This window comes from Triturus cristatus, chromosome 7 (assembly GCF_964204655.1).
Source record: "Triturus cristatus chromosome 7, aTriCri1.1, whole genome shotgun sequence".
NCBI lineage: Eukaryota > Metazoa > Chordata > Amphibia > Caudata > Salamandridae > Triturus > Triturus cristatus.
In genome coordinates, this window is record NC_140590.1 from 1,279,730,610 (window position 1) to 1,279,744,789 (window position 14,180).

The 14,180-nt window shown below is 43.9% G+C and overlaps 1 protein-coding gene across 2 annotated transcripts in view; it reads left to right on the plus strand.

Moving 5' to 3' along the window:
- Window positions 1–14,180, plus strand: part of LOC146811836 (uncharacterized) — a 46,603-nt gene that overhangs the window by 18,121 nt on the left and 14,302 nt on the right. The window contains exons 3-6 of one of the 2 annotated variants that reach the window (XM_085618826.1): window positions 5,664–5,931; window positions 6,243–6,389; window positions 7,470–7,540; window positions 9,169–9,251. In XM_085618826.1, coding sequence (XP_085474952.1) covers window positions 5,664–5,931; window positions 6,243–6,389; window positions 7,470–7,540; window positions 9,169–9,251 — 569 coding nt within the window. The remainder of the gene's footprint in view (window positions 1–5,663; window positions 5,932–6,242; window positions 6,390–7,469; window positions 7,541–9,168; window positions 9,252–14,180) is intronic. The other variant, XM_085618827.1, reaches the window with a different exon arrangement.

Here is a 14,180-nt window from a genome sequence, read left to right on the forward strand (position 1 = left end):
CCTACCCCCAGTTCCCACGTTTTCGTTTTCCTGCTGCCACAGCTCTCACAGCTCTCCTCAGACAGGAAGCTGCCACCCATAGGCAGCCTCCCTCCCCTCCGCCAATCACAACGCTGCAATGGCAGCGTTGTGATTGATGCGGCGCAGCATAGAGCGCCCCAGCCAGGAGCCTAATCGGAGGCTCTTTTCTCTATCTAGGCTGCATGCAGCCTTCATAGAGAAAAGGGAGAGTGCGCATGACTGCTTTGGTCGGCCCCAGGCTGACCAAAGCAGTCAGGGCCCGCAACATTGGGCAAGCCACTCCCCTCCCAGCCCTCGAGCGAGACCGCCCACCCACCCGCCCACAACCAGGCACTACAGGCATTTCTGCTTTCTCCCAGTGATAGTTTTACCATTTTATGTTTCTGCCTCTGGCACTGCAAGAAAGCAGTGGGGCGATGCCCCCACATCCCTATGGAGGAGCGACCACTGCACGGGAGAAGCAGGTATTAAAAAATAAATTAAAAAACGTACCTTCTCACTGCTTCCTCGCCGCATCTCTCCTCCGTAATCCTCCCTCGCTGGCCTGAACAGGAAGCACATACAGGCTCCCAGTCAGCCAATCATAACGCTGCCTTAATATTGAGTGACTGCCCTTTTCTACTGTGCATTGTTGCGTCACCACGTTGCCTGACTTCTATGTAGCCTGTTCCTCAGCGTATGCCCATTTTCCTACGCATGAGTCATGACGTTGTACCGTGCTAGTCCTGAAGCACGTTGTGTCACGTTCGTATCCTGGCAACGTTTGTCATCCTTTTTGTTTTTTTAACTACATTTCTTTCACAATCAGCCAAAATACTAAGTACATGCGGTTAAAACATACCAATCGATATTTCTTCTGAGGAGGTGAGTTCCACTACAAGGTACTTATAGGTCATCACCAATAAAAAAAAAAAAAAAAAAAAGAAGACGGTGTTTCCCTAAACGCTGTTTTTGGACAACGGTGTCTACCTTTATTGTATTAACTTTTTGTGTTACCAAGTTAAAATATGTCAGTGACTGTGACTATTGGGGACTGCATGCAATTCACCATTTAGATTTTGCGACATTTCATCTGTCTTCAGGATCTACGGTGACTACTTTATTTATTTAAATTTATTTTGTTAATCTAGCAAGACTTTCTGCATAATGTTTGTGCACTATAATATTGTGGGGAACGCATGTCTCATATTCATAATTTATAAGCAATTATGGATACCACATCTGTGTTAGCCCGGCCCAAATTTTACAAAATCCCGGTGTTCCTACCATGGTATGGGAAGATTGGCAAGAATCGTTTGATTATATATCTTGAGGCAATTGGTGGAGAAATCTTTGTAGCTTGTCGCAAATCGGCCCTATTAAAGCATAATCTAGGGGTTGAAGGCAGGAAAGTATTGAAAACCTTACCTAAACCATTACGTGCTAATTCCACCAGCTGTGATGGTGAAGGTGAGGAAGACAGTTCGAATTCTGGAGAGGTTGTTTTTGATTAATATTTGGAGGCATTGAAAGCTTTAGAAGATAATTATGGAAAAAAACAGCATTGTAGTGCAAAGACATAGAATCTTCTCCAGAGCAAAGTTACCTGGAGAAACGGGTGAGCAATACGTGGCTGTATTAAGAACATTAGCTGCTTCATGCAGATTTAGGGATCTTCATGAAGAGATAATTAGAGACCAGTTCATAAATAGAACTAACAATTGTAAGATCCAAGGGAGATTATTAGAATTGAAGGATCCTTCTCTACAAAAACATTGACATAGCCAGGAGGGTTGAAAACACATCACGCTGTGTCAAAGAACTTAATAGCGAACAAAAGAAGGAGAAAGGCGATATAAGTGTTATCAGTAATCGCAAATCTAAAAATGTGGGTGAAGCTAAAAATGTTCAATTTCGATCTAATTCTTCTAGTGAAAAGGCCAACGTTCCTTTTCGTGCAAAATTCTCTGACAGAGTGCCATTTGGTAACAACAAACATGGTTGTTTTAGGTGTGGCAGTTTTAGACACACCGCCGAAGCTCCAAGGTGTTCTGCTGCCAAAGCTACTTGTTTCAGGTGCAACAAGTTAGGTCATTTTTCCAAGATGTGTAGATCTGGGAATAGTGAAGTTTGGAAACGTTCTATGAATTTAGTTAAGGACAATGATGTGGCATCACAGAAAGAGAGTGACAGTGATGTCGAAGTACTGGTCATATGTGGGAACAGAGTTAATGAGGTATCTGGGACGTATCCTCCTCCCAGGTGTGTTCTTTATCTTAACCAAGTCAACGTGTCACTGTGGGCCGTTTGGGAATCCACAGGCAAATGCAATCTTGTGCCACCGGACATCGAACTAGTGGGATACTGTGGTACCAAGCTTCCTGTGTTGGGCTATTTTGTAGGGCACATTTTATATAAGGATAGGTGCATGCAAGCTAAAGTGTATGTTATTGAAAAGTGCGGAGCCTTATTGGGTTGGAAGGAACAGAAAAATTTGGGCATGATACTTGATCCTAATCACCCGGACCAAGTTCTCCTAACTCAGGACAGTGTTATCTTCAAGTGGCACATGAAATATCTGGATTTGTTCAGTGCGAAACTTGGATGTTTGAACAAGTTTGAGCACCGGATTGTATTAAAAGCAACTTCATTCCTGTTGTTCATAAAGTTAGGAATGTACCGTTTACTTTGCGACCTCACCTGAAGCAAGAATGGACAGGTTGTGCGAGGCCAAAGTTATTGAGCCCATTGGGGCGTCAGAATGGTTAAGTCCTGTGGTTTTGGCACACAAATCAAATGGCAAGTTGCGCATGTGTGTGGACTTGAGAGATTTGAACAAGAACATCTGGGTTGACTGTCACCCTTTACCACGCATTAACAAAATGATTGCCAATGTCAAGGATGCTAAGTATTTTTCGTCCATTGACCTTTCCAAAGCGTATCACCAAGTAAAATTGCACTCCAACTCCCGCCATCTCACATCGTTCATAACACCTGAGGGAGTGTTCCAATTCCTACGAATGTCCTTCGGGTTATCTTTTTTCAGTTTTTCAGAGACTTGTGAGCAGTATCCTGAAAGGCGTTAATAACATGATGGTTTTCCAAGATTATTTTTTGGTTTGGGGGGAAGAACAAACTGGATCATGATGTTGTCTTAAACGATTTTTTGATGAAATTACAACTTGCAGGTTTGACTGTGTCTGCTGAAAAGTGCAAATTTTGTATAAAACTAATTGATTATTTGGGACATACTCTTTCTGTAGATGGTGTCAAACCCAAATAAAAACTTGCTTGAGCCCATTAAGAAGGCTCCACCACCTTTTGACAAGGAACAATTGCGTTCTTTTCTTGGGTTGGCGGAGTACTATTCAAAATTTGTGCAACATTTTGCATCCAAGGTACACAGTTTGAGACTTTTGATGAAGAAGGGTGTTTCGTTTGTATGAAGTCAAGATTGTCAATCAGCTTATGACTGTGTAAGGAGTGTCATTACCAAGGCAGTAGCCCTTAAGACTTATGATCCACATAACAAATCCATTGTTGTAGTAGATGCAAGCACTTATGATTTGGGGGCAGTCCTTATGTAGAGGAAGGACAACAGAGAATTGGTGGTAGCTTTCACTTCTCGAACCCTCAGAGGGGCGGAAGGAAGCTACATATTCAGTCATTGAGAAAGAGGCTCTCGCCTGTTGGTGGGGTGTCAATTATTTCAAGACCTATGTTTGGGGTACGAATTTTGAGTTAAGGACTGATCACAGACCATTAATAGACATTTTTACTACAAAAGATGCTGGAATAGCTACCCCCAGGATAGCTAAATGGTTATACAGGTCGCAGGAATATGCTTTTCAATTGAAATATGTGCCTGGCCTTAAAAACATCAATGCAGACTGTTTGTCTCGATTACCTTTACCAGGGAATGTGGATGAGTGTGAGAACTATGATAAGGTAGAAGAAGAATGGTTAGTGGCTACGGTGAGTGAATCGTGCAAGGGTGCTGTTAGTGAGGAGGAGTCGAAACAGGCCGTTTTGCATGATGCTACGTTGCTACGTCTAATTTCTTGTTTATCTGACTGTTCTACCCACCATATGCTGATTAGTAAAGACTTGATGGAGTACAAGATGGTGTGGTCTGAACTGTCCTATGAATGTGGCGTGGTCAGAAGGGCGGACAAGTTGGTTGTACCTGTCGGGCTACGCACTAGGTTATTGGAACTTCTACACGAAGGACACAATGGTATGTTGAGCACGAAGAAGAGAGCCAGATGAGATTTCTGGTGGCCAGGTATGGACAACAATATTGAGAGGTGTGTGAGAAACTGTGTTGCATGTATGTGCAGTGGTAAATCCCACAGATCTCAAGACACCACCATGACTCCCACTGTTTTGCCTGAGAAGCCTTGGCAAAAGTTTGCCATGGACATTTGTGGGCCATTTAGTGTTCATGGCATTGTGAACAAGTATGCTTTAGTTCTGATTAACTATTTTACAAAGTGGCCTGAGGTAGCGTTCGTGAAGGAGATTAGTTCTTCAAATGTCATTGATTTTTGTGAAGAAATGTTTCGTACAGAGGGCTATCTTGAGAGTGTTACCACCGACAACGGTCCACAATTTTTGGCCAGTGAATTTGTGGAGTATTTGAAAGGGTGTGGTGTGAAACATTGCTCTATTGCTGTTTACAATCCTAGGGAAAACGGCATGGTTGAGAGATTTAACCGTGTAATAAAGGAATGTGAACATCTGGTTGATGCTGATGGGGTCGATTGTAAAAGAGCTGTTAAGGAAAGGATTTGGAGTTATCGCAACACACCTCACACTGCCACCCAAGAAACTCCTTTCAACCGTCTTAAGGGACGTGTGGTGTGTAACAAGGTGACACCGGCATGGATGTGTAAGGTGGGTTTCAAGCAGGTGCCCAGGCATGTGTTGGCATGCAGAGTTCACGATTATGAACAAAGGTACACCGTGAGACACAACAACAAAATGAGGGGTTGTGTTCGCAACTTCAAAGTTGGTGACTGGGTGAGAACTTTCCTTGTGGGAAATCAAAGATTAGGTTTATCTAAGTGGTCCAAACCCAAGGAAGTTTTGAAAGTTGTAGGTAATTGTATCTGGTTGGATGATGGGAGGAGGTGGAACACGTGGAAAGTAACCATGTGTAACAGTTTGGAACGTGATGTCTGGTTGAGCATCAAAAATGATTCCGGCATTTCTGCTCCCAAAAATCTTGGCGTCAAGGGGTTGTCGAATCGCATCATGTCTGGCAGTTCTGTTCCCGAAAATGTGGTGGTCAGAAGGGTGTCGGATTGCATCACATCCAAGCCAAGCTGGCACAAAAATTACTTATGTGCATAGGATTCTTTTGCATTTCATTTCCAATTTGCTCAGGTTTTTTCAACTTTTTTTTGTTTTTTTTTGTTTTGGGGGGGAAGATGTGTTGTATTGCAGCTGCCTTTCATTTTCTGTGTTCCACACTCCCACTTGGCATCTTCACTGGATTCTGGAGTGTGGAATCCAGGGGAGAGTCAGAGCGGTTGCGGACAGCGAAGGACCTCTTTGCCTCGGGGGTTGTCTTGGCAAATGAACTGCTTTCTACGCATTACGGCATCGTGTTTACTTTCTAAAAAACAGTACCATTAATGGGACCTGCTTTTCTGTTTTAGGAGGATGTTTCCTGAGTTCAGTGTTTCTGTGTATGGTCTGGATCCCAATGCCACATACGTCCTGTCAGTGGAGGCTGTTCCCACTGATGACCACCGGTATAAATGGCACAGCGGGGGTTGGCAGAGGAATGGAAAGGGTGAGGCCCACCTGCCTGCACGGCTGTATATTCACCCAGAAGCCCCTGCTACGGGCCAGCACTGGATGGCTGGCCCTGTCTCCTTCAGCAAGCTCAAAGTCACAAATAATATGCTGGACCAAGGTGGACACGTAAGACATTTAGGTTGCTGTAGGAAAGAGGGATGTTCAGGGTTTGTTCTGGGGCTCTTTTGCCTTCCTCTTCTATCATTCTCAGTCTCTGCCTCTCTCTGCTGAATGTACAGCACTGGTTCCGAATCCAGTAAAGTTCAAAGGTTCTGCTGCTGCCATCTTCTTTGTCTTATTTCCTTTTTCCTGGCAGGCTTGCTGTCCGTCCTATATGTCCTACATTTAACTTAATTTGTAATTAATATGTGTACAATTGATTCTTGTTCCTTGTTAATTTTTTTCTCCTCTACCATTCTCGCCTGCCGCAACTGCAGCTGATCCTGCACTCTATGCATCGATATACCCTGTGTCTTTGCCTAGTATGCACATCTGAGAGTGGAGGTTGCCTGGGAGCTGCTGCGGTCGGCTTTAATTTCCCAGAGACATCCTTTATTGCAGTGACCAGCTACCAGAATGAGAAGGTACCAAAGTTCCGCTTGCTCACTCAGCAATGGGGCGCGACTGGGATTGTGCTAGTGTAGTTCACCGGCATGGTAGTTATGTATGGCTGTTTATCAGCGAAAGAGAGCCGAGAACAACTTTTAAGTGGGATTTAGCTACTCCAGATGAACCACTTGCTTATCAAGGTTTCTTTCAGGTGCTCTGCCACTAGGGCCCCAATGACACTAGACGCAGAAAGTCATCAATCCAGGCAGGGTGGTAAGAAGTCACAATATTGAGTTGTTAATTTCGACCTGCACAAATATCAACTCCATTGTATCAATTACCAAAATGTTCTCAAGGGAGGTAGATGTAATGCCAGGATAATACATCTATAAAGTCCTATACAGTGTAAATTGCCATTATGAACTCCATATCTGTGCAGGTTGATAATTGTGTCACTGACATTGTGACATAGGCCTACAGAGTCACCGCTATAATTGATTAAAAATCAAACAGTCTTTTTCATCTCTGTTCTGTACTTAGAACTCCTCAAAATGATAAAAAATTGATAAAAAGGGAGAGAGACTAACAATGGAGTCTGGCCCGTTATGGTAGAGGCATAAGCAGGAGGTAAACAAGTTGTGCTACTGTGTGTCGGTTGTTATTGTCTTGCTTCAGACATTGTTAACCTTACTTGCCAGGACTCCAGGTTCTGCGTTAGCAGATTCGAATTGTAGCCCATTCCTGCGGTTGAATGTTTACGAGACTGGAGGGGAAACTCACGTGAGAGACATGGAAGTACATTTACATAGAACAAGGGTTGGGCCGAGACACAACCTACTCAGCAGAGGGGGGTTGAAAGAGACAACCATTTACCATACATTAGACAGTCAAGGCAGATCCCTAGCATTGGCCCCGTGCTCTGTGGTTTTAGGTATGAAACTCCAGCATGAGTGAGTGGAGCAGTATCTCCAGAGCTGATTCGTGGCTAGGATTGTTAATGGGTGGTACTCTAAGTTGCGGCTTGGTGGTTGTTGACAGACTGGCACCTACCAAAATACGACTCTCGTTTCTGACGACTTGAGAGTGTATAATGTATTTCTCTCCTTGTTTTACAGTTGTCGCAATTAAAAATTGAAGAAAATCCATTTGCGAAGGGAATCAAGGAATTTAAATCCCATCGAGACAGGTGAGCACCCAAGTATCTTATTTCTCACCCCTTGCCAGTGCCACATGATTGAGGTCAAACAGGAACAAACAACACAATTCTGTCCTGCTGCATGCCAGATATCCAGGAGCTAGGACCCACACTCACAGCTCTATTAAAGATTTCCAGAGCTGACCTGCATTGCCCATTGCTGTTAAAGCCCTGGGATCGGCATAGAGCTCTTCCAATGCACCAATCACTGTCTAACTCAACCTCCTGCTGGGGACCGTGCTTCCAATGCACCAATCACTGTCTAACTCAACCTCCTGCTGGGGACCGTGCATTGAGATTAGTACCATTTATGTGCTGGCATGCTCACCAAATATAAGAACTCACTTGTAGCTCTATCTCTAGATCACAGTCATGAACAGTGTCCAGTGCTGCTCACTCACATAGCCCAAGCGGACCAGACTATGGGGCGCGGGGGACAAATCATACAATAAAAAAAGACAAATTATGCAACGTAATGTGGGACATTCGGTGTTTTTGCTATTTTAGCACACTTTAATACTGTTGTCGCAAAGGTTCCACAACTTAGACCCAGGGTAACTCCTGACTGCTGCAATCGGCACATGAAAACTGCCCAGTTAACCTGTGCAAATGGCCTGCCACTGCGCTGCACCAAGCGTGGTGCTTTGTTTAGCAACTTCTTGTCCATTTGAGCTATAAAGATGGTGGTTTAAGGGGCAAACGTTGTAAATCCATAATTATGCGTTAAACAACACAGCTTCGAACCACATAGGTCCAGTGGCACTGGTTATGGCACCTCTGAAGCAGAAGTGTTCCCTCCCGTATACCAATTAAGTGCTACTTACTCTTAGTATTCTCCCCTTGTCCTCTTTGTCCTCTAAACAGATTATTGTCCTGGTTGTGCCTGATCTGTCAGGTATAGCATAGCCTCAGACTATGGGCCCATCACTGGTCACACCGGTGGCAAGAAATGCTCCTGTCCTGTTGACGTTCTGGGCAGACCTCAGCTATCTTATTAAAAAACACAATTTTGAAAGACATTTTGGGTCAGACAAAAAGATTTTGATGAGAAGATTGTAAACCCCATGAGATTGGACTGGGGAATGAATGCAAAAACATATCATGACCTTTATGTTAATGTGGTGACATTTCAGTGCTCACTTTGTGCTTGCAGGTGCTGGTCACTGGCCCTCAATTTTGAATTCCAGGAAATAATTCCCATCATCAGACTTTGACACAGAGCAAGAGAGTGAAAGGCAGAGGGGGGCGTGGTTGGGGGGAAGGAGGAAGAGACAGCTAGGCAAACAGTGACAAAGAGAGAAAGCAGAAATGAAAATTTACCTACAACAATGCAATAAAGTAACAGGAAGTGATGGGGGTCGGGGTGGGGTGGGGAGGTGGTAGAAAGGCATGAGGTGGAATCAAGACTAGGCAGACTTGGTATTGGTTAACTCCAGCGTTTAGCAGCACCAGCTCCTAAAGAAGAACTTTGGGCCCCTTCACTTTGTTTTACTTATTAAGCTTTGTGAAACTGCTACAAAGCAAGTGCTGCCCCTTGAAAAATATGGGTAAGTGGCCAGGCATACTGTGGAAAGATCGCTCACATCTTGATAATGACCTTAACATTATTTCTTTCTAAGTAGAGATGACGCGAAGATTGTGGAGTCTGGGAAGAAACGGCTGGAGGGAAAGCAGGAAGTGTCTGAGGAAATAACAAGTGCAGGTCAGACCCCATGCATGGCTTTGTTACAATTTGTTTCAACCTTGTTACTTTTCTGTGATGCAAAGTGTGGTTATGTTGAAATACTGGGCCCTACTCTGTGCATGGAACGAATAAAAAAATGCACACGTGCATAAAATATTCAAGAATATTTCATAGCACTTGGCAGAAAATGCATACGAACACTTTACAGATTTTACTTCGCGTTTCAAGTTTTATTTGCATTCAGCACATCGCCCCGTTGCTTGCAAATTAACTATAAGAAATTGGGAGGCTGTTGCAAAATGCAGAGAACCTGTACAGTAGTTGTTTCAGGGTTAGATGGAATTAAAGACAGTTAAATCAGTGTGATGCATGGCGGATAGCGGCGATGAACAGACATGGTAAGGTTTGGAATATACAGAAACGGTTATCGTGATGTAGAAATCAGTCCTTTCCTTCATCTTTTTCGAGCCTGGACAGGGAGAAGGAGTGGTGGTACAAGGTCATCCAGGGGCAAAACACTGCTGTGTTGGAATGGTCAACAGGGGAAGCTCCGAATACTTGGACTTTATATAAGGACATTTAAGGAATGGGGGAACTACCGAAGAAACCATTGCATAGGGCAGTTACTGTGCAGAATTAGAGGTAATGCATTCTGGACAGCAGAGTAAAAACAAGCACTGTCAAAGCCAACAGGGGCCGTATTACAGAAGGTGCCCCAGGGGTGCAACCGGCATTTGCGCCGGCTTGGCACGCCCCCCGGGGCACCTTGGTATTATAGAAGGGGGCGCAGAGGCTTGTGCTTACCCTTCTATAATACCGATAGCGCTGGTGCACTTGATGCGCTAGCGCTACCTTCAGAGGGTGCTCCCTCATTTGCATAGGGGCGTGCCCTATGCAAATGAGGGAATTGCTTTGACTCTACGCCGGTGCCATATTAGAGGCGCAGGCGCAGAGTCAAATAAGCCCTCAGGAGGTGCACTGACATTGTGCCATTTAAAAGGTGGCGCACTGTCAATGCACCTCCTGATAGCAACCCTCTGCAGGGGGTAAAGGGGGTCCCATGGACCCCCTAGACATCTTCTTGCAGGCGGGTGCAGTCACTGACTGCATCTGCCAGCAAGGGGATCTCTTTTACCCTGTAAAAATGCACCACGATTTCGCAGCTACCCTGGGGGCAGTGTATAGATCATAATAGGGCGCATTGGCAATGTTTGCGACCCGGCGCACCTTTTGAGAGATGCGCCGGGCGCAAACCATGCCAATGCGTAATACGGCCCCAGGTGTTTTCTTTTAAATTCTGGTACAGAGCTATTGGCTTTGCCATTGCTTGTTGGTTTTGGTATTGCTTAGGGCCAAACCCATTGCAAGATGGCCGTCCATGCATGAACATTCCTGATGGACACATGGGTGGACATCTTGGAATTCTTTTTTCAAAGTTTAAAATAAAATATTCTAAGATGGTTTCTCGTCCCTGTCCATGTATGTGCATGTGTGCTCATTCATTACTGTAATCTTGGCCTGATTATTTCTTACACTTTATTCTCAATTTACAATTCCAAGATAATGGAAGAAATTATTAAAAAATCATATATGTTCCTAATGCAGCACAAATTAGGACAAGCAAGAAAATAAAAGTTTAGTGAGGGTCGCGGGTGGTTGCATTGTCTGTGCTGGAGAAAATGGACAAAAGTGGGTGGTCTGTTGGCCGTGTGCTATTGCCTGGTCCAAAGAAAAAAAAAAAATAATTTGTACATAAATATATAATGAAGCAGGTGGAGAGGCACAGGGAAGAGAGAGGAAAGTGATGTATTCCGACTGTGTGTTGAAAGGCAAATATAGTAATTTCCCTTTATGTCAGCAGTGGAAGGGCACAAGTAATCAGGGTTGAGCTTCGAACTGGCCTTTAGAGTAATATGACAGTGCCAAAAGGGACAATCTTACAAGTAGATCAGTGAATCAGTTTTATAGCAGTAATTGGGCCGGTTTTGTCGTGTTTAGGCTAGTTTGATGCCTATGTTTGGGCGGGTGTTGTGCAGTGGCAGCTCCACCGCTAAGGCGGAGGAGCGTCGCTCCACTGCCAGGAGCAGCAAAGAAAGGAAAAAATAAAATTGTAATAACAGAATGTTATTATCATTTTATTTTTTCCTCCTGCTGCGGCAGTGCATGAGGGGGCAGGGCGGAACTGCAGGGTAGGAGAGGTAGCAGTGGCGGCTCCTCCGCTAAGGTGGAGGAGCGTCGCCCTACTGCCAGTAGCAGCAAAGAAAGAAAAAAAGGAAATGATAATAACGGAATGTTATTATCATTTTATTTTTTCCTCCTGCTATGGCAGTGCTTGAGGGGGCGGGGCGGAGCTGCAGGGGAGGGGTGGTAGAACACTCCTGTTCGCACTGGCTGTTTGGTCGGCCCTCTCAGGCCGCCCAAAACAGTCATGCACACTTCCCTGTTCTCCGAACAGGCTGCATAACAGCCTGCAAGGAAACATGCCCACCCCTCCTGCCCCTGGCTGAGTGCTGTGTTACAGCACTCCGACCAATCACAATGCTGCATTGCAGTGTTGTGATTGGCTTAGGGGTGGGAGCCTGGCTGCCTGCTTCCTGTTCCGACCTGGAGTCGGACACAGGCGAGCAGGAGAGAAGACGCGGGACCTGGTGGCGGGCAGGTATGTTTTTTTAAAAGCAGCCCGGCCACCCCTCCTGCGAGCCGTGCCGGCCGCCCCTGAGTGGTAGAACTTTCCTGTGTGCAATGACTGTTTGGTCGACTCTTTCGGGTCGCCCAATGCAGTCATGCGCACTTCCCTGTTCTCCATGCAGGGTGCGTTACAGCCTGCATGAAGAACATGCCCACCCCTCCAGCCCCTGGCTGAACCACTCTGCACTCTTGCACGGTAGAAAACTAGACTAAAAGACACCAAGAAGGCCTTTTGATTACAGGCAAAAGGTAAGCTGATAGATAACTAGTGTTTCAATTTCCTTTGTAACACAGAATAAGTCTGAGTTTGGTCTGTAGTTTGAAAGATTTCTCGGCCTGCTAGAGGTTTCATTAAAATGATAATAGCATTTGGAGTTCTTGATCCTATAAGAGGGAGTCTTTGGTTAATCTGGTGATGAAAGGTAACAGTGCAATGAGACCCCGTCTAACTACCCATGTATAACCCACATTCCATGATCGGGTAGATTTGTTAGAAGGACATCAGTTTTTATAATCTCATCCTCAGTTCCTGGTGGGAACGCTCAAATAGCGGAAGAGCATGCAAGCACTATCTGATGAAGATCAACGGTGTAATATATGTTCTTTCTTAGAGCACCAACTTTGTTGGGGAAGAATGTTAGGACACACAGTTCATTTGAGGGTGCCAGAAACCTTGCCATTAGACAAAGAATTACTGTCTATTTACAAATATAAACAAGGTTCTTAAGTTCAATTGTCTGCACCAATCACCAGGGCTTGAAGGTATTCTTTTCAACTATGGTTCAAGCTGATGTGTAGTTCCTAGCGTGCAGTTTCCAAGAAGCACAATGAAATAGTAGCTTTGCTATACTTCTGTGTCTTTCAGTGCTTTGCCTTGATCTTTCTGTTAGTGAAGATTTTCTGTCAACCATGTATTGGTCTTCATAGAAATAGGCCTGCAAGATGACAGAGGGACAATTGTTTCTAACACACAAGAGAACATGTTTTCAAGATAAACTAGTATTTCCTCAGGTGCCCTATGAGTCCAGAAGCAGTTGTGTTACATTGGAAGATTAGAGGTCAGGTTTTGGAGCAGTATGGTGTTTTAGTAATGACGAAGCATGAGGGTTTTTTTTTTACAGAACTCGCCACTGGAAACCAATAAAGAAGAGTAAAGTTATCATGGAAATAGGTAGTGGCAATGTCCTCATGAGTGAGCTAGTACATTGACAAGGGGAGAGAAGCCAAGATTTTCATTTAGTCAGTATTGGCTGAACAAGATGTAAGGATAGTGAGTAATGGGATGACTATGCCAGCCTTTGTCAGTAATAGTACACGTCACCTGTAGTAAAATCCACATTGACATAGCAAGGGCGCTTTGCCATTGGTCTTAGTGGTAGTAAGGAATTCATCTCCAGAAGCCAAGGACTGAACACCTCTCTAGACCACCTACCTGTGTAATTAATGGTTCTCCTCTTGTTTCCCCTTTAATGTGCATGCTTGGGCGCCCACACATCTCCTCACTTCTTGCTGTGCACAAAGAGGTTAAAGTGTGCTCACAGATGCTTTGAAAACAAAAAGGCAGATATTGATTTTTACAGGCAGTCAGTATAACTTTATTTCACAGATAAAATATCAGCATAAAAAGTCTTCTGCAAACATACATTCATCAATAGAGGTTTGGGCTGACATATAGTTAAAACATAGTTTAAAACAACAATTTTGGTTTTAAGGATAAAAAAAAAAAAGGTTTTAAAAAACATTTCAGTAATTCATATATATGTATACAGATTTCCAACAGACACAGTTTTTTAATTACAATTAAAAAGCTGGTAATAAATTCAACTTTCTTCTATTTAAAAAAGATTTTAAAAACGAAGCCAGACAGAAACATGTAAAAGGGTCTGGTAATGACAGAAGATAATATAGGGCTACGCAACATTGTCTAAAATTCATTTCCCTGATAAGAGGGACAATACATCGTTTCCTTTCAATTTCGTAAAATTTACAGAAAAATAAAAAATGCAGGTCATTTTGAGATGATCGCTTATCACAAGGGCAAGGTGGAAGTTCACTAACCACATACATTTTGGACGGGTAGGCTAGCATAAGAGGAATATAATTTAGGCAAAATCTCACTAAGATGTATCTGTGTTGGGGATGCGACACAAATGTTAGATATGAGGAATTATGCTAGGTACTGTTTGATGGTGTCTTACTGTACACAATTTGTGGTTAGAATCATACCTCTTTGAATTAAAATAAGATAATAAGCAAATC